The sequence below is a fragment of the Eleutherodactylus coqui genome, chromosome 2 (genome assembly GCF_035609145.1).
Source record: "Eleutherodactylus coqui strain aEleCoq1 chromosome 2, aEleCoq1.hap1, whole genome shotgun sequence".
In the NCBI taxonomy this organism is placed as follows: Eukaryota; Metazoa; Chordata; class Amphibia; order Anura; family Eleutherodactylidae; genus Eleutherodactylus; species Eleutherodactylus coqui.
The window spans coordinates 262,584,087-262,607,183 of record NC_089838.1 but is presented as its reverse complement, the minus strand read 5'-3'; the positions used below and the strand labels follow the sequence as shown (position 1 = coordinate 262,607,183).

Below are 23,097 nucleotides of genomic sequence, written 5' to 3'. Positions count from 1 at the left end.
TCCTTCTCCTTTTGGCAGCTGTTCTTGTAGTTCCTTTATAGTCCATTTTTGCTTCCCTGTAGGGGGCCTTCTCAGCTATACTGCCAGGTATTTCAGAGGCTCTGCTCCATCCTGACAGGCGGCGGAGAAAGCTATTTGTATTGGCTTCTCTACAGTGAAGAGAGGATTGCTACACAGAGACCTGACTGTGGGGAAGAGACTGAGCATGTGCGTCCACCAGCTCTCAGATAATTAGGTGGACATACAGACTGCTATATTATGTAAGCAAATGTCATAACTTCACTACATCATTTAAATGGGAAGCATTTTTATTTTTTATGATCCATACAATAAATATTAAATTTAATGGTACTAATACTCCTTTAAGAAATTATGCATAATTAGTTTGTACAGCATATAGATTTGTGATAATATAATTATTGTGCTTGCTGTCCATGACGCAGTGCCATATTAAATCATATAATGGACACTATTTTTGCTCAACAGACTCCATTGACTTACAATGAAGTCTATTGGCCTCTATTGTGGTTTCTGTCATTTCGATGGGAAGCATAACACAGCAAATGAAAAGTGCACGATTCTCATTCCTCATTCGGTCATTGGCTCGCATTTAAATAGAACGATTATTGTTCACTTTCCCTCGTTTTAGCAATTTTCTGAACAATACGTTCCATCTAAACGCAGCATAAATTGTCCAGATTGAGCCTATGACACATGTGAACATCGCCTAATCTGACCTCTACCTGTAACCTTAGACAATCACTTTTCATTGTCACTTACTGGACTCCTAACATCAGGCACAGTCAACCACAGAGGAAATACAATAGGAAGAAGAAACAGGTATGTTATTTGCTTTCTCTTAGTGTCAGGCCACTCCAAAGACAGAGGTTCATCTGGCTCATCTTCGTCTTCCTCATCATCGTTGTCGTCATCATCATCACTGTCGTCATCATCACTATCATCTTCATCATCACTATCATCTCCACTGCTGCCAGATCCACCTCCTCCATCACCTGCTTCTGCTGCTCCTTTCTGTGGAGTGGAAGAAATATCACACTTTCAGCATTATGAAGAATACATATCTTCTCCTATGTCAAGTGAGAAGTCAATGATCTCGGAACAGAAAAATGAAGGAAAACGCTTCAACCTATTAGGCGCTGTTCAGTGATTTCTGTTACTGAAAAGGTCCCATTCAGTCAATGACAATGTGCATACTGAGTTATCAGATTACCAGTAACAAGCTTCTCTAAGCAACACAGAAGAGGTTTACACTATTGAGCCCTTTAATTCTGACGATCAGTGATGGTTTGTGACCATAGAGGTCACCAATGCCATCTTCTCACTTGTACATTTCTACTGGATTTCCACTTTTAATAGTTATTGAGCATTTTATAAAGAAGTGATTCAATTTCTTCATATTTTGCAATAGAAAAAATGGCCTCAAATTTGTCATAGTGCAGATTGTAGAAGCAAAGAGAAATTTGAGCACTAAAGGGAACCGTCCAGTCTCTTACGGGTGGCTAGCTGTGAACAGCATGGTATAGTGACAGAGTTGCTGGTTCTGCCGTCCGTCACTTATAGGGTGCCTGCACACGAGCAGAATTTCAAGCGCGTGATTTTAGGCACATAATCCGCCCCAGACCGCAGCCAATATACTCCTATGAGGATCCGCAGTTGTCCCCAGACGGACGGATGTGTATCGCATTTTTTCACGCGCGTGAAAAAATCTGCGACCTGTTCTAATTTTGGTCGGATCATGCGCGTGAAGCCTCCAATACAAGTGAATGGGTGCGTTTTTTCACGCAGTACATCCGCAGTGCAGCTGCGGATGGAGTCACTGGTTGCTATGACTACAGGAAGTAGGCATGGTAGGAGGCGTCCCAACACACAGCACAGAGCTTCACAGGCACATTTCAACTGCAGATCTGTCCTTTCAGTCCCCTCATCTACCAGAGAGCAGCCAGCAGACACCAGCCTGCCACAAGCCATAATGATCGACATGGGGAAACTTGTGGCAATCAATGCAGGACTTCCCCAGCCTATGGGACAGTAACTCCCCAGAATACCTCGACAAGAACAGAAAGGAACAATCCTGGCGTCTACTGTCCGCGCAGGTTTATGGGGATGCGTGGACGAACGCAGTAGAAGCAGAACAGAAGAACTTGTGTGAGTATTATTCGCTATTGCGTCAAATGTACTTTTTTTTTCATTTTAACCCCTTAGTGGCCAAGCAGTTTTACTTTTGTTTTTATTGTGCTTTTTTCCATCCCCACTTTTAACCCCTTAGTGACGGAGCTTTTTTGCTTTTTTCCTTTTTTCCCCCCTACTCCCTAAAAAATTGTAGTTCCTTTATTTATCCATCGACGTCGCTGTATAAGGGCTTGTTTTTTTGCGGGACGAGTTGTATTTTGCAATGGCACTATTTATTGTACCATATAATTTACTGAAAAACCTTTAAAAATTGTAATCGGAGAGAAAAAAAAAGACTTTCCACCATCTTTCGGTGCGTCCTGTTTCTGCAGCGCGCAAAGTGCAACAAAAACGACCCGATATTTTTATTCTATGGGTCAGTACGATTACTACGTTACCAAACTTATATAGTATTTTTATAGTACGTCCGAAAAAAGTTACATGGATCAACCATGCCCACAAAGACATCTGCTCACCGGGTGAAAGCATATTGCCAGAATAATTTAACGGTGCTCGCACAAGCAAGAGGGACAAAACGGAGTCTGGGTGTTGGTTTTTAAGCTGTTTTCCAGGGAATGGGCAGTTCTCTAGGGGTTGGGTTTACAATAAGGGTGTCTTCCGGATTTTTCTGCGCGTTTGTTTCCGCAACACATCCGCGTATATCCGCGCGTGATTTTTCACGCATCCGCACCTATCCGCAAGCACATTTAGGTACCATACGCGCGTGAAAATCCGCTAGTGGAATCCGGAACGCTCGTGTGCAGGCGGCCATAGTGACCAATAAGAAGTTTTGTAAAACTTATGTTTAAAAGTTTGCAGTAGCCACCTGAGATGAGTCCGATGCGGCTCATTCAAATTCATTGATCCAATGTCCGCCTCCTCTCTCCAGACACTGACTGAAAGGTCCCTCAATGTTACCGCGCACACAGAGAAACCTGTCAATCAGTGGTGGAAAACGGTGAATATAAGAAATACGAATGAGCTGCATCGAACTCTTCTCCGCCCTGCAAACTTTCAAACATAAGTTTTATAAAACGGCTCAATGGATCGGTATAAGTGACAGATCGCTGTCTCCAGGCGATGTCGGTGTTAGTCCTCGTTCACACAAGCGGCAAAGTCGCACGATTTTGTCGCTTTGCTACAATGCAACAAATCGCGTGTTCATTCTGCCCATGCTTTCCAATGGCTTATTTCACGTGTGCAATGTTTTGGAGTGTGCGGCATCCCAACACAAAAACCTTGTGATATGCACTCCACTCGTGAGGTTTTGTAGCCCATGTTTCCCTATGGAGCCTTCCTCTCTGTTGCATCGCATCGCATGAAAACTTGATTTTTGTACAGTACGATGCAACTTTACCGTTCAATAGGTTTTTACTAAGATCAATTGGCATGTCGTCACAAAACATACAAAGAATGAAATTTGCTTGATCATATTATTTCCTCTACTTGTAAATCTAGATATAATACAATTTCATAATATAAGAGGGAGGTGAGCTAGGGAAGGGGGAAGACAGGGAAAAGGGGGGAGTAATAACAAGGAATTATAGGATCCAGACCTTAGAACCAAAATCTTGGTATATTCAAATCTGAAAATTCTAACAATTGTTCCAAACTGAAGTGATGGCTATCGTACGTCTAGTATAATCATATATTATTTATAAATGTTTCTCTCTCATGAAATAGGCCACCTCTTTGAAACCCATCAAGGCTTGAAGTTATCTAGCTGGGTATGATCCAGCCAGGGCTCCCAAGTCTCCATGAAATGTTTTACTTTGTCATTTCTATAAGCAAATATTTTTCGTAAATACGGTGTTCAGAAAACAACTGGGTTATATCGATCAGTGAGAGGGACACGATTTGTCTTCCAGTTCCTAGCTATCAGTAGTTTGACAGAAAGGAGACCATGGGCCACTAATTTTCTGAAACCAACTGGAATATTATTTATTTCTATCAAGACAATCGCCAGTTCTGGTAAGGGGGGGGAATCTCATCCCAATGATTCTCCTGAAGAGAGAAAAGAACTCCGTCCATGCTACTTGTATATCAGGGCAGTTCCAAAAGATATGGAGAAGCGAGCCTCGATCCCCACAACCTCTCCAGCATTTGTCGGAAACCTCTGAGAAGTCGGAAAGCCTAACAGGGGTTCTGTACCATCTTGTAACAACTTTACTGTGGACCTCCAACAGAGTAGCACACGAGGAGGCCTTAATAGCCCAGTACGATGCAACTTTGACAGTAGGAAATCCTACTCTCAAAGCCATAACCTAAGTCCTGGCTGCAGGGGGAAAAAGGTATACATCACCTAGAAGCGCTGTCCAGCTTCACTGCATCTTCTCCACGGTCCCCAGTACTATTCTTCTTCATCTCTTCTAGCCAGGGATTGAAAAATCCCCACCTCCTGGAAGTGCTGCCTCTGATTGGCTAAAACGTAGCCAATCACAGCCAGCGCTAAATGAACCAATCACAGCCATTCGCATGGCACTTGAGTGCACCTCGCATGCCCTGTGATGCTTTTTCTGGCCCCAGTGAAAACAATGGGCGAGGCATTCTGAGGAAACACGCATGATGCAGCTCTTTGAAATCATTGAGATTCTGCGTTATTGAAGCAGTAAAAAAAATCCTTTATGCCGGTGTCACCAGACCAAGAAAATCGTGTGAGATTTGTGTGTCGCGAGACACACAAATCTTGCACCAATATAGACCCCATTCTTTTGAATGGGATCATACACATGAGCGATTTTTTTTTCCCCGCATCACAATGCAGGAAACAAATCACACCATATCCTATCTTTGAGCATTCCTAGGAATGCATTATGCATTGTTTTAAATGGCACCTCTATTGCCTCGCATCGCTCTTGTAAAAGCAATGGGTAACACTTGCTGATCCATCCTCCAATGCGGCTGAAAGCCCTGCTGGAAGAACGCAACTTTACTGAAATGATGAGACACAAAAACACCTCGCTTCCGCAGGGACATCGCGCATTCACGAGTGCGATATCGGACTGCGTTTCACAGCTTGGCCATGTGTAGGTAGCCTTAACCATTTCCAATCCATTGTCTGACATCTGAAGACGTTCTGATTGAAACTTGTACAGCTCCGATGTCAGAAGACGTCCAGCAGGATATTCTTACTGTAGATTACTGGTCGCTGTGTTGTCGGGGGCCTCTCCAGCATGTCACATACAGCAGTACTGCCTCTAGCCAGCAGATGGCGCCATTGTATAACGGCAGAAAGAGAAAGCCCCCTAGGAAACCCTGAGTCCAAAATTGGATTGCAAAGGGTTAAGAGGAGGGGATTGGAGAAAGTTTGTCCTCAGCAGAGAGGCATTCTGGATTTTGAAATTGGGAACTCGCTAAACAGTGGGTTTAAATCTTAGAAACAATTTGCTGTATATCTAGTAGCAAAAGAAAAATCAGGCTTGTGGAAATGTGCGACATATGATGTAAACGTATGATGATTGGTCCGTAGTTAATTGTAAGGGGAAGGGAAGTACCATGTGAGTTTGTTAGCTGTGATCAAGAAAGAAGGGTCTTTCCAAACGCGTCTAAGTGTAGACATGGGAGTAACTGAATAGAACTTAAACTTAACTTTGATAAGCGTTTATTCAATATCTTCAGAAAAGCTAACTGGGGTTATTATAAGTAGTTGAGCTTAGAAAGATGGACGAAAAAGGTAGCGTAAGAATATAAAATGCATGTATGAATGTGAGCATAATACATATAAGATACTATCTGTGGTTCTGAGAAATTACATGTGTGGTTGATCTTAAAATAAGATGATCATATCTGGGTACCTCATCCTAGCATGATCATCAGAGGATCAAAACATGATAATACGTGCCATGCTGTACACCTGGTCTAAGATAATACATCTGAACACTGGTCCCGGTGATATGAATAGCACATATATTCCTACCAGGTCTCCATCTTTTGATTAAAAGATAAATGAGGGATTGAATTTCCTTATATATCATAGATGTAGAGTGTTAAACAGCCATCAACAATCAATTGGGCTGAGGGATCTATATCTTTGGATTGGTCGATGCGTGAATGAAACCAAATAATATTGGTGGAATAGTATATCAAATACCTACACTGATTTTCCTCATATGGAAATAACAGCAATCCCTTCATATATAGGGCTGTGAGGGTTTTTTTTTTACCAATATGAGTAAATAGAAAATATGAGCTAAAACAGTTACTAGCTCATACTAAAACCCTTCATACATAGGGTCTTGAAGTTTTTTTTTCTCACTCATATGAGTGTATAGAAAATATGAGCTAAAAGAGATACTGTTTTCCCCAAAAGTAAGGCCTACCTCAGTTTTAGGGGAAAAATAGGTATGCAGAGGTCAGATCAGCACTCCTACAGGCATATAATAAAAGAAATGAGTAAATACTCAAATGGACTTACCCGGTACTAAGTGAGGCCCCATGGGTAAAGGGCACCCCACTAGTACCTCCTGGTCCAAGGATGCCTTAAATATGGAAAATTCTTCCTCCCAATCCTTAAAGGGGTTGTCCCGCGCCGAAACGGGTTTTTTTTTTATTCAATAGGCCCCCCGTTCAGCGCGAGACAAACCCAATGCATGTGTTAAAAAAAAAAAACGTTTAGTACTTACCCGAATCCCCGCGCTGCGGCGACTTCTTCCTTACCTTACTAAGATGGCCGCCGGGATCTTCACCCACGATGCACCACGGGTCTTCTCCCATGGTGCACCGTGGGCTCTGTGCGGTCCATTGCCGATTCCAGCCTCCTGATTGGCTGGAATCGGCACACGTGACGGGGCGGAGCTACGATGACGACGCGGGACCAGCTCTCCGGCACGAGCGGCCCCATTCACCAGGGAGAAGACCGGACTGCACAAGCGCGTCTAATCTGGCGATTAGACGCTGAAATTAGACGGCACCATGGAGACGAGGACGCTAGCAACGGAACAGGTAAGTGAATAACTTCTGTATGGCTCATATTTAATGCACGATGTATATTACAAAGTGCATTAATATGGCCATACAGTAGTGCTTAACCCCACTTGCTTTCGCGGGACAACCCCTTTAAGTGGAGAGCAGTTCGGATCTTTGTGTCAACCCAACGAGGGGGACCCAAATATACACCACCAGAATAAAAGAAAAAATGACCCCAGCGCTCACTGGGGAAGAATATTCCTCCTAATAGTAAAAATTAGGGATTTATTGCAACGCATTTCGGCCCACAAAAAGGCCTTTTTGTGGGCCGAAACACGTTCAATAAATCCTTAATTTTTACCATTAAGAGGAATATTCTTCCCCAGTGAGCGCTGGGGTCATTTTTTCTTTTATTCTGCCAGTTTTAGGGGAGGTTTGAAATATATGCCCTCCCCAAAAATAAGCCCTAGCTGAAGTACATGGAAAAAAAACCCATCAATACTCACCTAGCCTGCAGCGTCTGAGTCCCAGTGCTGCGGCAAGCTGCTGTGCCCTCTGCGCTGAGAAATCCTCTTCTTTCTGGTGACGGACCTCCAGCAAAGTGAGCGCTGTGATTGGATCAAGTGCCAGCCAATCACAGCCGGCGCTCGATCATTTACAGCCATTCAGTGAATGACCTCACTGAATAGCTGTGATTAGCTCATCGAGTACCAGCTGTGATTGGCTGGCGCTTGATCCAGTCACAGCGCTCACTTTTCTGGAGGCGGGGTATTTAAAGCCCCGTCACCAGAAAGAAGAGGATATCTCAGCACAGAGGACACTGCAGAGTGCCACATCACAGCCGGAGACCAGCAGCGTGAGGCACCGGGACACCGTGGACCAGGGGAGTATAAGCCCCCCCCCGAAAATAAGACACTGGCTCTTTTGTGGCAAAAATCAATATAAGACAGTGTCTTATTTTAGGGGAAACAGGGTACTAGCTCATATTAATATAGCTCCCTCTAAACCATATTATTTAGTATATGGAGTTATATCCTTTATCGGATAAGCATATTACATGACTAACTGTATACCTTTTTGTGTATCTACGCCTTAAATTTAAATGTTAAAATTAATATTTGAATAAAGGTTAAGTTTTTGGCCTTATTCACACGGGCTACAAAATCGTACCACTTTGTAGTGCTACAAAAACGCATGTATGTGAGGCCCCTGGTTTCCAATTGGTTCTTTCAGCCTACAAAACATCTCATGTGAAAGAACTCATTGGAAACCATGGGCTTCACATACATGCGTTTTTGTAGCGCTACAAAGTTGTATGATTTTGTAGCCCGTGTGAATATTAATAACATTTAAATATTCCAAGTAAGTTCTTTTCAGTGACTCCTATATATAAGTTGGAAAACCTATTTTACCACGGTGATAGATTGAGCGCAGACATGGTGCTACACGGTACCTATCACTTGCAATTTTATGGATTTTTTGGAATAAAAGAAGTGTTTTAAGGAGCCGGCTTTCTCCTTTGCTTTTGCTATTTAAGCCGTTTTACTCACGGTCAGCCTGAGCCCCTGAGAACCTTCACACTAAACCGGGGGAAATACTACCTACTAACCAGATGAAGATAACGTTGTGTCATGTATTTTATATAAGGGTAAGGTAGTGCCTAGTGGTCAGCTGATTCCTATATTTCCAGGAGGAACAACAATGGAATGGCACAATCTTATAAGAAAAGATGCTCTAGAATTATTTCATGGTGAATGCAAGTATTTACTAAAACAGACACGTCAGAGAAGATCTCATCCCTTTAAAAACCTAGCCCCACCATGGCTGTGCATTCTCACTAAATATGACACTATTGCTTCCAATGCAATGATTCTAGCAGATATGCTGTATTTATCAGAGCCGTATCCAAGCTTTCCTTCATCTGAGACAAAGATACAGTTTGCTGCCCTAGTTCTTTACTACAAACAATAGCTAAAACGGATTAGCTTGTGAGCGCCTCCTCTTGGTAGCAAACATGTTAGCAGTATGCAATATCAGCCGTACTAATTTAAATTATTCCTGCTGGGAATTCCTGATGGGGACATCTGTAGTGCCCTGGGGTGCTTATTATATAAACGTCTTCATAGGACTCATTCCGTATTTTCATTGCGTATTACACAGTGAATGGAGTAATTGAAAGTACATTGATTTTCATTGATCCATTCACACTTGCGAATATTCATTGCATGTAATAAGCACACAAAAAAGAATGCAGCGTGTTCTATTCCGCCGCGTATTACAGCCCTATTGTTCTTTATGGGTTGCGTATTAAATGCTGTACATACGCCATACATTGTTGGATCCATTTTTAAGCTGATGGTGATTAGTAGAAGCAACCAGCAAGTAATGCATTTGTCACACAAAGTGATGGCAGTTGTGGGGTGACACATTCTCCTTCCTCCAGAAGACAAAAGTGAGTTTCCCTTGGCAAAAGGAAGAGCTGAATTTACCATAATCAAGCAGATCCTTATAAATTAGTAAGGGGTTCTGACAGTTTTCAGTAGGGTTGAGCTAGCACTATAGATGAGTAGAGTAGAATATCTGCCCCTATCTATCTAATTACATCTCACCTTTAAATTGCACTCCAATTTGGGGGCCCAGTCCACAAAAAAGAACTGTGAAAATAGTTTACATTTTAGAGAATAGTTTAAATTAGTTTGGCAATCTGTATGATTCTTGGCTCTATGCTGACGTGATTCCCCGGTAGTATCGGGAGGTACATTTTACATGACACAGATTAGATATTAGAAGAAACTTTCTGACAGTGAGAGTGATCAATAAGTCAGAAGCGGTGTCGTGTCTCCTTAAGGAGAACACCCAAAAAGTGTGTGGAGACACCTAGGGGGTGAGTGTGTCAGGGAATTGTATAGTCTCTCCCCAAGAAGAGCACCCAGAAGGGGAGTGGGGACACCTAAAAGATGAGTAAGGAGACTTATAAGGCCATGCTAGCTCCTCCAGGAAATGTATGCAAATAAGAAAGATGGAAAAATACCTCTACGGCGCCATCTTTTGGATGGAAGCATTCCTTTAAATCAAAGTGACTTTATAGCAAGTCTTATCAAAGATTGGGAATAGGAAATTGGGAATAGGATTTGATGAATTGCTGCCATCCAATAGATGGCGCTGAAGAGGTATTTTTTTCCTCTTTCTTATTTGATCAATGAGTGGAACAGGTTGCCATGGGAGGTGGTAAGTTCTCCTTCAATGGAAGTCTTCAAACAAAGGCTGGACAAATATCTGTCTGGCATGATTTAGTAAATCCTGCACTGAGCAGGGGGTTGGACCCGATGACCCTGGAGGTCCCTTCCAACTCTACATTCTATGATTTGGAGAGGCTGACTCACCACAGTTTTCAGCGTCATGTACATTTGGTATTAGGCTTCCCTTATATTGCTCTCAATTCCAGATATGAAAGGTGTTTATGCTTAGCTATTGAGGGTAAACTCATCATATGAATGCAGTTACCTGAGTGTCATCCTTATCTCCTTCATCCTCTCCATCCTTGGAGGGCTCAGACCCGGTGGCAGGAGTCACCTGTACATTCACTGTGTGGGGGGCATCACCTCCTTCATCCTTCTCATCTGCAGAAAAGAAGACATTGTTAGACCACCATGCTGATGCTATGATATTCTGTGCACTATTTGCTGAAGCTATGGATTGCTACAACTTCCTTAGTAAATTTTCTATATATCTATTTAAAATCGCTATTCTGTATCATCTTCCTCACATGAATGATAGGCATTGCCCCTATTACAAGTGGTGGTGAGATGCCAGCCAAGCAGGGAAAAAGAGGGAATGTGGGACACAAAGTTCAGCTTAGAAATTCATTAGGAACTAGTCACAACTCTTAATTATGTCATTGAACTGATAGGTTGTAGTTTTAATATCTCTTCATTAAATAGCCACCTCCATGACGTGGAACCTAGAGTTATCTTTTTTTGCTAGGTTTTGGTAACTTGTAACGAAATCTTGATATACAAGGGCTGATTAGTTGCTTAGGCCACTTATAGTAAGCAATGAAGACTACCCATTCACTGGTTTTACTGAATCCTCTTTATCCTATTAGACTCAAGCAAAACCAACCAAGCTGAATATAGCCAACCTCCAATTCTTCAGTAAAGGGGGGTAACACATATATCCATTGGAAAAGGAATTTCATAAGCCAACCTCCACTATAACTTTAATAGAAAGCCAAGATATATTTATTATTACACACCCATGAGATAAAGCGAGGTGGAAGAAACCAAGCAAGAAGCTACTCATCAATTAATAGGAAACTACAAAGACACAGAAAGCAAATTAGAAGACCAGACCACTAAAGAGAGATCCAACACAGAGCTAGCATTGGACATTAGTGCATCTAAAGGCCTCTTTCACATGAGCGTTATTTTGATGCTAAGTAGGTGCGTTAAAAAAATTGCGACAATTAGAATCAATGGATTCCTTCAGATTACTTTCAACGCCCGAAATTTCTTACTGTGCTAAAAGATGGGTCTTGCCCTATCTTTAGACTGCAAAACACTAGAGGCTTCATAGACTCCTATGGAAGTCTATGGGAGCTGTCTGAAAAAGGAAGGGGGAGGGAGTTTAACAGAGCCTAGTGCTGCTTAACGCTGACAGGTGCCTCTAGTGAGGCGTTTAAAGTAATTAAATAGTAGCCGATCAATGGATTTCGGGGCTGTGGCGTTATTTCACTGCAGCTAGCCATGGGAATGGATCGAAAAATTGTGAATAATAGCCGCAACTTGGTCGCGACTATTTTTCATTCATGCGATTTGCTGCTCCGATGGTCACAATTTTTTGGCACGGCTAACATAGCGTCAAAATAACGCCCGTGTGAAAGAGGCCTAATACTGCTGCTTTAAAGATCTGGGATATCTCTATAAGCATGCCTATACTGAACCGCTGGTAGAATCGCACTACTGTAATGTGGGCTGAGCGAATACACCCAGGTCCTAGTCAGTCCAGTGTCAGGAAGATGAACAGTGTGAGAGCCTAATTTTCTCACCTTTGGTTTTCAGGCCTTTTTTCCCCTCTGTGTCTACCTTGGCCTGGGCCATGTTGTTCATGATTTCAGCCTTGTCTTTAAATTTTGCTGCAAAGGAGAAAAGCAACTTACTGTTCACTCAGAGCGCATGAGAACTCTCTCACTGCGACGGAATGCTCTACGCATAGCTATAGTCCTCCCGCGGGTAACACTTGCACACTCATCCTGTACATATATGTATTGCACAGAGCTTTTTGTCAAATGACTATAGATGAAGATGGACAAAGGTTTTGGTTAATGAAGTATAGTGATTATTTTAAGGCTATATTTGCCCCTGCTGCACAAATATATTACATATACAATTCACAGAGATGAACGGTCCTGAGGGTAGTATCTGCAGCAAATGGCAAGGTGAAGCATATTATAAAGACTGGCATACTAGGGAACCAGGAGCAGGAAAAAAAGTAGGCAACAGCCTACAGTGGTATGGAGGGTGGGGGTGCAATATATGTGTTTAACAAAAGCACTAAGGCCCTTTTACACGCAGCAATTATTGTGAAAATAACTGTTCTATCAGTGGTAACTTGTTAGATTATCGCTAATGAGATCTTTCATGCGAGCCTAAAAAACATCCCTGGTCTTGCCACTGCATTGTTTGGTATAATTAGGCATTGTACAATTTGCCTAATAGAAAGCAGTGGCAGAGGCATTGACTAGAGGCGTGGTTATATTCCAAGGAACGATCAAAACTACCCACTTATATTTCAGTGTAAATGCATGCCAAGCAGACGATATATGATCGTTACATCACCGCTGGTTACATGCTTGCTCCAATTTATCTTGACGTGTAAAAGGGCCATTAGGTAGGAGAAGGATGGAGCCAGCAGAGGATGGGCTGCCAGATCCATCTGGTTGAGTGGCCAGCCTTATGAATTGCATGTGTGGAGGGGATAGGGATTTTGTGAGATATGGAGGGTTGACAAACAGTATGTAATCATTATCTATCCAACAGCTGGTCTAGTAAAGGATAATGTTTCTCCTTGTGGAGAAGTTGGCATAGAGAGTCTTATAGGCCAGGCAATGCTTCTCGGGAAAAAGGGTATGCGAGGTTAAGTTCTCATCCAGGAGGAAGAAAGTTGACTTTCTAGTGTCACCCAATGAATAGCAACCCTCTAAGTCAATGTCTGTCTAAATGGTCCTTGCAATATGACCGAGGATATAATATACACCTACAGATAAATCTACTCCAACACAAGAGGAAAAATATATAGACTGTATTATTAACCCTTTCCAATCCAATTTGTATCCTGCTTTTCCTAGATGGCTTACTCTTTTTCTGCCGTTATACAATGGTGCTATACGCTGGCTAAAGCCAGTACTGCATGAGGTGACACGTTGGATAGGCTCCGACAGCAGAGAGGCTGGCAATATACAGTAAGAGAACCCCGACGGATGTCTTCCAACATCAAAGCTGTAAAGCCTTAAATCATAATGTCTTCAGAGGCCAGACAGTGGATTGGAAAGGGTTAAAACTCATAAAATACATAAAACATGGCACAGAAACTCACATGAAGCCGCATCACAAGTATAATTAATCACAAAATATGATCAAAAGGGTACTATATAAAGTAACTGAATAGTAAAGTGCAAGTGGAGTAAAAATCCAGCAACCTGATACAGGAAAACCACCTCATATATAATATATAATGACACAAAGGAGAATACAGACGCGGATCACAGCTGCCCCCTGATATACGTATCACGCTGGCTTTATCAAGGGACACTTCCACTTTACTATTCAGTTACTTATATAGTACCCTTTTGATCTTGTTTTCAGATTAATTATATCAGTGACGTGCTTTCATATGAGTTTCTGTGCCATCTTTTATGAACTTTATGAGTTGTTGCTATTTTTACTCTTGTGTTGAGTATATTTATTTGTAGGTGTATAGTATTATTTTTTAATACTCTCTAGTTGATATTTTTAATAGATCATAGAATAGAATCATAGAATGGTAGAGTTGGAAGGGACCTCCATGGTCATCGGGTCCAACCCCCTGCTCAGTGCAGGATCACTAAATCATGCCAGACAGATGTCTGTCCAGCCCCTGTTTGAAGACTTCCATTGAAGGAGAACTCACCACCTCCTATGGTAACCTGTTCCACTCATTGATCACCCTTCACTGCCAGGAAGTTTTTTATAATATCTAATCTGTGTCTCCTCCCTTTCAGTTTCATCCCGTTGCTTCTAGTCTTTCCTTTATTTGTATGGGCTTTAGTATTCTTATAAGTTGTAGGGAGATAAGTCCAACCATAATCTTATTGGATGGGCCATTTTTTCCCTATGGAAAAAATTCTGGTTTGGCTTATCTCCTTAGTCATGTTCAAAGCTTGTTTTAAAGGTTGGACATTGAGTTTTAAGGCTGCTATGCATTATGTGACACTACAGAGCCAGCTTTCTTTCTTCTAGATAAGAGCTTATATCAAACAGTTTAGTGATCGATGGGTAAGGGAGGGGGGCAAAATGTCTGGCAATTTATCCTGAAAAACTGCTCTTGGCTTGAAGAATTCAGAACAATGAAGAGATGCATTATACTAATGTCCAAATGCATCTACATAGGTTATCTAAAGCCTTCATGTCAATCAAACATCTTGTAAGAAGCAAAAACTATCTAGAAGTATTCTTCTTCACATGTGCTCTGCAGTTAAAAAAACGAATGGCCGCCATGAGCAGTTGCTAACATGCAAGCCCAAAGTAGCCATGTCTGCCACATACAATATTCAGTATCAATAGTCAAAACATACATACATACATATACACCAACAGAAGTCATTAGTAAAGTATCTTTAGTCATCAAATGTCAGTCATAATTAGAGATGAGCGAGTATACTCGCTAAAGACATTTGCTCGAGTGAGCATTGCCTTTATCGAGTACCTGCCCGCTCGAGACCAAAGGTTCGGGTGCCGGCGCGGGGGAGCAGTGAGTAGCGGCAGTCAGCAGGAGGGAGCGGGGGGGAGAGAGAGATCTCCCCTCCGTTCTGCCCCGCAGCTCCCTGCCCACTGCCGGCACCCGAACCTTTCGTCTCGAGCGGGCAGGTACTCGATAAAGGCAATGCTCGCTCGAGCAATTGCCTTTAGCGAGTATACTCGCTCATCTCTAGTCATAATTTATAGTAAAGCTGAGTCTAGGTTTCTACCACAGATGTAACCTGTAATGTTTTCTAGAAAGTGTTTAATCGTCTCCTCAAAACTTTACAGCAGCAGTATTCCAGGATAAGGAAGATTTATTAACGTCGATAGAATCTACAGAAATACAAAAATATACAAGTTCCAGGGAGTAAAGCTTATTTTTATATTTGTAAGACCTCAACAATTCTCTCAAAAGAGCAAAACTAAATCCTTAAACCTATCCTAAAGGTTCTTAAAGTTGTCCTACATGAGCATCTCTCTGGAGGACCGGACCTCCCCATGTGTTACACACTCATACCATTCACTTCAATAGACACCATGTAATGCTTAATTTCTCCTCTGGTTGTGCTGCAGGAGACTACTTACTGCCAGATTTCCTGCAGATTATGGCACATTGATGGTGGGCCTCACCAGCAGTGTTTCTTATTTTTGGGGACACTTCTAACAAAAAGTACATTGTCCAAAGCAGAAAACTACTTTAAAGGGGTTATCAAAGATTTTTTTTTTTAAATGTTAAAACATTACCCACCTTTTAAATGCCTGATGAATGGCATGTCACTGCTGCAAGAGTTTTCAGGACTGGATCAGAGGGAACCAGAGTGGAGGTGCAGAGCAGCGGGACATTTAAAAGGTGAGTAATATTTTTTTTCCCCTCTTATACACAGTTATCTGCACTCTGGCCATTTTTTAACAAGCTCAGAAAAGCCTTTTAAGAGGAGGGGATTGGAGAAAGTTTGTCCTCAGCAGAGAGGCATTCTGGATTTTGAAATTGGGAACTCGCTAAACAGTGGGTTTAAATCTTAGAAACAATTTGCTGTATATCTAGTAGCAAAAGAAAAATCAGGCTTGTGGAAATGTGCGACATATGATGTAAACGTATGATGACTGGTCCGTAGTTAATTGTAAGGGGAAGGGAAGTACCATAGGTGATAAAAGTCCGATCCGTAGGGATCTCACGACTGAGACCCCACCGATCCTAAGAACTGGGGTCCCCTGTCCTCCTCTTCTTGTCATGGTAGGATCTCTGTTTCTGTATGACCAAGGGTACAAAATACCTATTTCATCTATATAGTTTTGATAATAGGACAATCCCCAAATATAGGCTGTGGTCCCTTTGGTGATACACAGTCAATTTTTTGCAGATAACTAAATATCGGTTCCATTCATCTTAATAGAGATTTTTGGCGTCAAGCACATGGATTTCGGCAGATGACTGGAACAGTCGCAGAAATTTCTGCAACAAATCTTCATACCCTAAAGACTCTATTTTGACAGTAGAGCAGATAGAAACACGCAGAAGAGGGACTGACGTAACAGCATTTTGTACCTTAGTGTCAGAGCAAGTTTTACGCAATCTTATCCATGGAACTATGATGTAAACCCGTCTCCTATAGCTTTTCCTGCGGCCGCATAAATACAGACGGTCATCCTAACAATCTGCAGCTGCAGAATCATAGAAATATTGGCAGTAAGAAGAAGGATAGAAGCCATGTGGGTATCAGGATTAAACAGATCAGGCTCAGGGCTACTGGCTGCTGTCCAGGTTTGACGAGATACTTGATAATCTGGTCAGTAATACACCTAACATGAGCGACACACAGGTGAGGTCTATGGGTAGAACCTCAAGGTCATAAGACCAGAGGGGCCTTCAGCAGTCAGAAAATGTAGGGTTAGCAGGTTTGTTATATAATCTAGAACCAAGATGGGAGCAGACAAGAAGTTCTTAAAATGTATACTGGCTAACGAACAGGAAAATACAACCATCACAGGACAATCCATGAAGCAGTACAAAACAAAGAGCAAATGTGCAATGACTTTGGTAAAGTTCAGTATTAAATAGATAAAGCAAGATGAAAGGAAGTTGAGTTTTCTGACATAACATAGCTACTGTACATAAGACGAAGAACACAAACAAAAAGTGTGCTTAAAGGGGTTGTCTGGAAGTTTACTATTGATGACCTATCCTCAGTGGGAGTTGAATTCAACCTAGGCCGCTGCACTACGGACAGAATTGTCTACTTCCGGCTGTGTCCACAATGACAGTTGGCCCGATATCAGCTGATCATCAGGGATCCCAAACAGCGGACCCGGCCAATTAACTATTGATGACCTATCCTGTTGATAGGTCATCAATAGAAAAGTCCCAGACAACTCCTTTAAATCAGTCATTAGATGTGATGTCTACTTGACATAACCCAAACTCCCACCACTCATCCCTTAACAGTGGCCTAGCATACTTGCTGCCACTCGTTGCAACTCTACTGGAGATACAGAAGCAGCCAAGTGCTCTCACTCAGATTTTTCCATACCTCTTAGTTGTATGGAGCAGCAATGCACAATCTTAGCCACTGCTCCATGAAATAGTTGTCCCCTAGGCTGGCCCTTAGCTATAGGTAATTTTACGAAAGTTAAACTTTTGCTGCTCCCATCCGTTAATGCTGTTCCAATCAAGAAAAAAGGGGGCTGTGCAAAATTTCAGCTCAATCGGACAACTGCTAGGTAACCCTCAAATGCCTTGAAGTTGGAACATAGTATATGCATTACGCAATGATTAATTCCGTTCAAAAGCGCTATACTCTTCCCTATCTCGACCTTTTTCTTTTTTCTTCTTAGAGAAAATTATGTGGACACATCCAGGCAACCCCAGAAATTGTCTAAAAACATGTTTAAAACAAAAAAAAAATTGCTGAAAATAGGTAAATAGAATACAACCATTGGCTTCAATAATGAATTTTTTCTCTTTTTTTTGGCAAAGACTAATACCTGAGCTCCCTCACCAAGCCTGAAAATGGGGGTGCCCATTTGCTGGACCCCTACCACACATTCATGGAATATCATCTGGATATGCCATAACTGTTTAATAGAAACTATTTAAAAAAACATTAAACATTATTTTTTCCTAAAGGCCCATTTAGACACAACGATTATCGCTCAAAATTCGCTCCAAAGCCATCCTTTGAGCAATAATCATTGTGTGTAACTGCAGCCGTCACAGATATAGAATTTAAAAATTGAAATTTTATTAGGAATTATTTTAAAAATCAAGGCCAACCAAAGAAAAACAATTACATAAAACGTATAGTGACAGGACAGACAAACAACTAAAAAGAGGGATCTTGGGATGGGTGAGGGAGGGAATTATGTGTCACCAACTCCCGTCTAACCATCACCAGGATCCTCAAAAGTCACTTGTGATTTAGTTGATGGGGCAGATCCCCCTATCAAGGTAAGTATTTAGCACTTGAGGTGTTGTATGATTCGTATGTTCTCCAAATGGAGACTGTTTTTTAATAAAGGTATATATATGTTATACGAATCAAGCAAACCACTTTTCTTTTGGGACTCTTGCAGTTTTTAATGTTTGAATCAATGTCGTTTAGTGCATTTGTTTTCACTGTTTTATACACTTTCTGTTTAGATTGCTCTACAAACCAGTATGGTATTGAGTTTACAGTGCTTAAGGCTTTTCCGTTTATATTGCTCTTGCTCGACGCGTTTCACTATCGGGGTACTCGATAGTTCATCAGGAGCCGGGCATCGATAAGCCCCTAAATAAGTAGGAAAAGATTTGTTTTAGAATATATATCAAAGATGATCACTACATAGGTGGCTGAAATACGCCTGTCACTATTCAATAATAGAAGATTCCTCAGAGTTGCCTAGTTTATGTAATAAACTTGGACCCTACTAATCGTATGGGTCCCAAACGTGCTCTAGTCGTTCAGAATCCAGAAAATCGATGTAAACTGGATATTTCTGGCTCACATAAGGTCTGCCACATTCATGCGGCTCTGGTGTAGAATAGAATAGCTGTGCATCATGTGCATTCATGAAATGATGCATATGGTGTGTCTCAAAGCTGCCAGAGTTAGTCTGTCCAAAGTGGCACCCAGGTTAGCATAGGACTGTCATATGTCCTCCAGGACTGGTAGCTCCTAGGTTAGTGGCTGTAAGATGATATATCTATTCGCCCAACAAGAAGATAACGTACGGGGAACAATATCCCAATTCAGCCTAGGAACTACTAGTAACTGCCACAATGGCAAAAAGCATTTTTAAGCTAGCTAGAAGGCTTGCATTAGTAAGATGAGGTCAGCTCTGGTAGCTTGTAGAGCAAGAGAGAAGACATAGAGCAAGGCAAAGAGGAGTGCTAGGAGTAATCTCCAGCAGCGCCTGCGGCTCTGGTGGTGAGATGCCTGCAGCTCACCAGCCTAGTAGTTCCTAGGCTGATTTGGGATATTGTTAACCGTACGTTATCTTCTTGTTGGGCGAATAGATATTTAATCTTACAGCCACTAACCTAGGAGCTACCAGTCCTGGAGGACATATGACAGTCCTATGCTAACCTGGGTGCCACTTTGGACAGACTAACTCTGACAGCTTTGATACACACCATATGCATCATTTTCATGGATGCACATGATGCACAGTTTTTCTATTCTACACCAGAGCCGCATGAATGTGGCAGACCTTATGTGAGCCAGAAATATCCAGTTTAAATCCATTTTCTGGATTCTGAACGACTAGAGCACGTTTGGGACCCATACGATTGGTAGGGTCCAAGTTTATTATATAAACTAGGCAACTCTGGGGAATCTTCTATTATTGAATAGTGACAGGCGTATTTCAGCCACCTATCTAGTGATCATCTTTGATATATATTCTAAAACAAATCTTTTCCTACTTATTTAGGGGCTTATCGATGCCCGGCTCCTGATGAACTATCGAGTACCCCGATAGGGAAACGCGACGAGCAAGAGCAATATAAACTGAAAAGCTTTAAACACTGTAAACTCAATACCATACTGGTTTGAAGAGCAATCTAAACAGAAAGTGTATAAAACAGTGAAAACAAATGCACTAAACGACATTGATTCAAACATTAAAAACTACAAGAGTCCCAAAAGAAAAGTGGTTTGCTTGATTCGTATAACATATATACCTTTATTAAAAAACAGTCTCCATTTGGAGAACATACGAATCATACAACACCTCAAGTGCTAAATACTTACCCTGATAGGGGGATCTGCCCCATCAACTAAATCACAAGTGACTCTTGAGGACCCTGGTGATGGTTAGACGGGAATTGGTGACACATAATTCCCTCCCTCACCCATCCCAAGATCCCTCTTTTTAGCTGTTTGTCTGTCCTGTCACTATACGTTTTATGTAATTGTTTTTCTTTGGTTGGCCTTGATTTTTAAAATAATTCCTAATAAAATTTCAATTTTGAAATTCTATATCTGTGACGGCCTTAGCTTCGACTATATAGATATCTCATACCACTGTGATTTGTGTTGTATGTAACTGCACTGACATCGTCCAGTTTTCGTTAAGCCGTCGCTCATCATTGTCTTTCAGCGTGCTGAGAGACAACAATCAGTCTTATCAGGGATTCACAGTGGGATACAGCTGATACTATTGTTTCAGCTGTATCCCGCTCCATGATCACAGGCTGGGTATGAAGAACACAGCGGTCCAGCTCTGTTCTCCATACTCGTCATGGAGCGCTCGGCTGAATAACAGCCGGGCGCTCCGTGCTGAAAACATCTGGATGCAGAAGACAAGCGGTGACACCCCACTTGTCTTCTGCATCCTTCATTCGGAGCGCTCAGCTGTATAAGAGCCGGGCGCTCCATGCAGAACACAGCTGGATGCAGAAGGCAAGCAGGGACAACCGCACTTGTCTTCTGCATGCTCCACTCCGAGCACTCGGCTGTATAACAGCTGGGCGCTTGGAGCAGGGAACAGCTGGATGCAGAAGACAAACGGGGACACCCCACTTGTCTTCTGCATGCTCCGCTCCGAGCACTCGGCTGTATAACAGCCGGGTGCTCAGAGTGGGGAACAGCTGGATGCAGAAGACAAGTGGGGCCAACCCGCTTGTCTTCTGCATCCTCCGCTCTGAGCACAAGGTGATCGCTCATCTTGAGCGATCATCTTGCGCTGTAAATGACACAGCGATTATCGCTCAAAAGTCGCTCAAAAGACATTACAAGCTCTTCCAGGTAAATTATAAATAAAATAACTAAAAAAATGTTATCTAAAAAAATGAATTTCAAGGCGCAAATTTCAAAACTTCATGTTCTATAACGATCGCCTTGCAGTTGTTCGATTGAGCTAAAATTTTGCACAGATTGTTTTCTATGTTGATTGGAACGAGATAGGCGGATGGGAGCTGAACTTTTAAAAAGTTGAAAAATAAGGGCTACCCAAGTGTTCCCGTTTTCTAGCAATTTATAGGGGTCAGATTGGTCAGAATCCTAATGATCTAGCATGTATTACCTATCTTAAAATTTGGTAATAAATGCTCATATCTGGAATATCCATTTAAACCATCCTTTCTCCCTCTTTCACAATGGCAAATATTAATGTCATCTTTCATCAGACAAATCCCTTTAACTTCTAGGACAGAAGAAGGCAGTAGACCAAGTATTTTGAGCCACAACAATAATGTTCAAGAGCCTCAGTCATGGAGTTACACTAAGAGGCTACTGTTTCTGATGTAAATCCAACCCTAACCCTGTGGTTTATTACCATGGCCATACCCTCAAACCAGCCACCGTCAACAATATACTGCTGTCTTCATTGGGTGCCAAGACCTAGTGATGCAACTGATGCTCCTAAATTGTGCCAGCCACAGTAGCCCCTATAATACAACATACTTATCTCCAACAAGCAGCTTCTTAGATGGGAGAATCTTTTGGTGTCAAATTCTGTAGTTTAACACTTCAAAATATATAAATCACCCCAAAAAGCTCAAGTAGGGTTAAAGAACGACTTACTGGAACATCAGATAAAAGCAATGTGTTTCGGGAACTGGAGTGCCATATTGACAAAGGGGACTTCAGTTCACAAAACACATTGCTTATATCTGTTGTTCCTATAAACCGTTCTTTAATCCTACTGGATCTTGTGCTTTTTGGGGTTTTAAGTATTTGAAGTACTATTTTACCCATCTGGGAGGAAGTTGGCAATCTGCCCAAGGAGACTACCTACCATAGCATTGATTCCCAAGAGTTCACTCATGGCTTCTACTAGTGTTATACCCATATCACAAAACTAGTTATGCCTATAGATTATATGACTTGGATTGTATTCCTTGGTTCAGACAAATTCACCCTCTGTGGCGCCATTTGTCTCTTTTCTCATGAGCCATACTTTGAAGTTCTGTAGTTGTGTGCAAACTTTAAAAGACAAAAGTTGTATGTGAGTGATCTCTTCTGTCAGGATAGATGTTTGGATAATGCCAGGGCTCTAGTATGTAGCTACATCATAAGGGTGCAAAACATAAAAAAAGTCCATCAAGTTTAAAGGGGAGGGAGGAAACAATGTGGGAAAAAAAGAATGGGGGAGGGGGTAAATCTGAAAACTTTGAACCCCCTCTGGATCCAGAAGAAGGCCGCCTGCACACGAGCGGAAATCCCGCCGCGGGATTTCCCGCGGGATTTCCGCCGCTGAAAGTTTGCATAGGAGTGCATTAAAATACGCACTCCTATGCAGACAGCCGCGGTTTGGCCGCGCGAAATCTCGCGCGGCAAACAAACCGCAGCATGTCCTAATTTTCTGCGGGGCACACACTCACCCGGCCGCCGGCTCCGGTCTGCGCATGCGCCGGCTGCGCGGCAGCCGGCACATGAAAGAGCCGGGGCCGCCAGGCGCGGGTGAGTACGCGCTCGTCCCTGCAGGCGCTCGGGTCGGATCGCGCGGCGAGAATTCTCGCTGCCGGATCCGACCCGCTCGTCTGCAGGCGGCCGAAGGCAGATAAGCAAAGAGCATGAGCCAA

The 23,097-nt window shown here is 42.2% G+C and overlaps 1 protein-coding gene across 1 annotated transcript in view; it reads right to left on the bottom strand.

Annotated features, from left to right (window-relative positions):
* SLC24A1 (solute carrier family 24 member 1) overlaps positions 1-23,097 on the bottom strand; it is a 55,292-nt gene that overhangs the window by 5,241 nt on the left and 26,954 nt on the right. Inside the window, exons 7-10 of the mRNA XM_066589991.1 lie at positions 15,877-15,890; positions 12,143-12,229; positions 10,600-10,715; positions 781-1,032 (exon numbers count right to left, since the gene is read on the bottom strand). Of these exons, the coding sequence (XP_066446088.1) occupies positions 781-1,032; positions 10,600-10,715; positions 12,143-12,229; positions 15,877-15,890 (469 nt within the window). The remainder of the gene's footprint in view (positions 1-780; positions 1,033-10,599; positions 10,716-12,142; positions 12,230-15,876; positions 15,891-23,097) is intronic.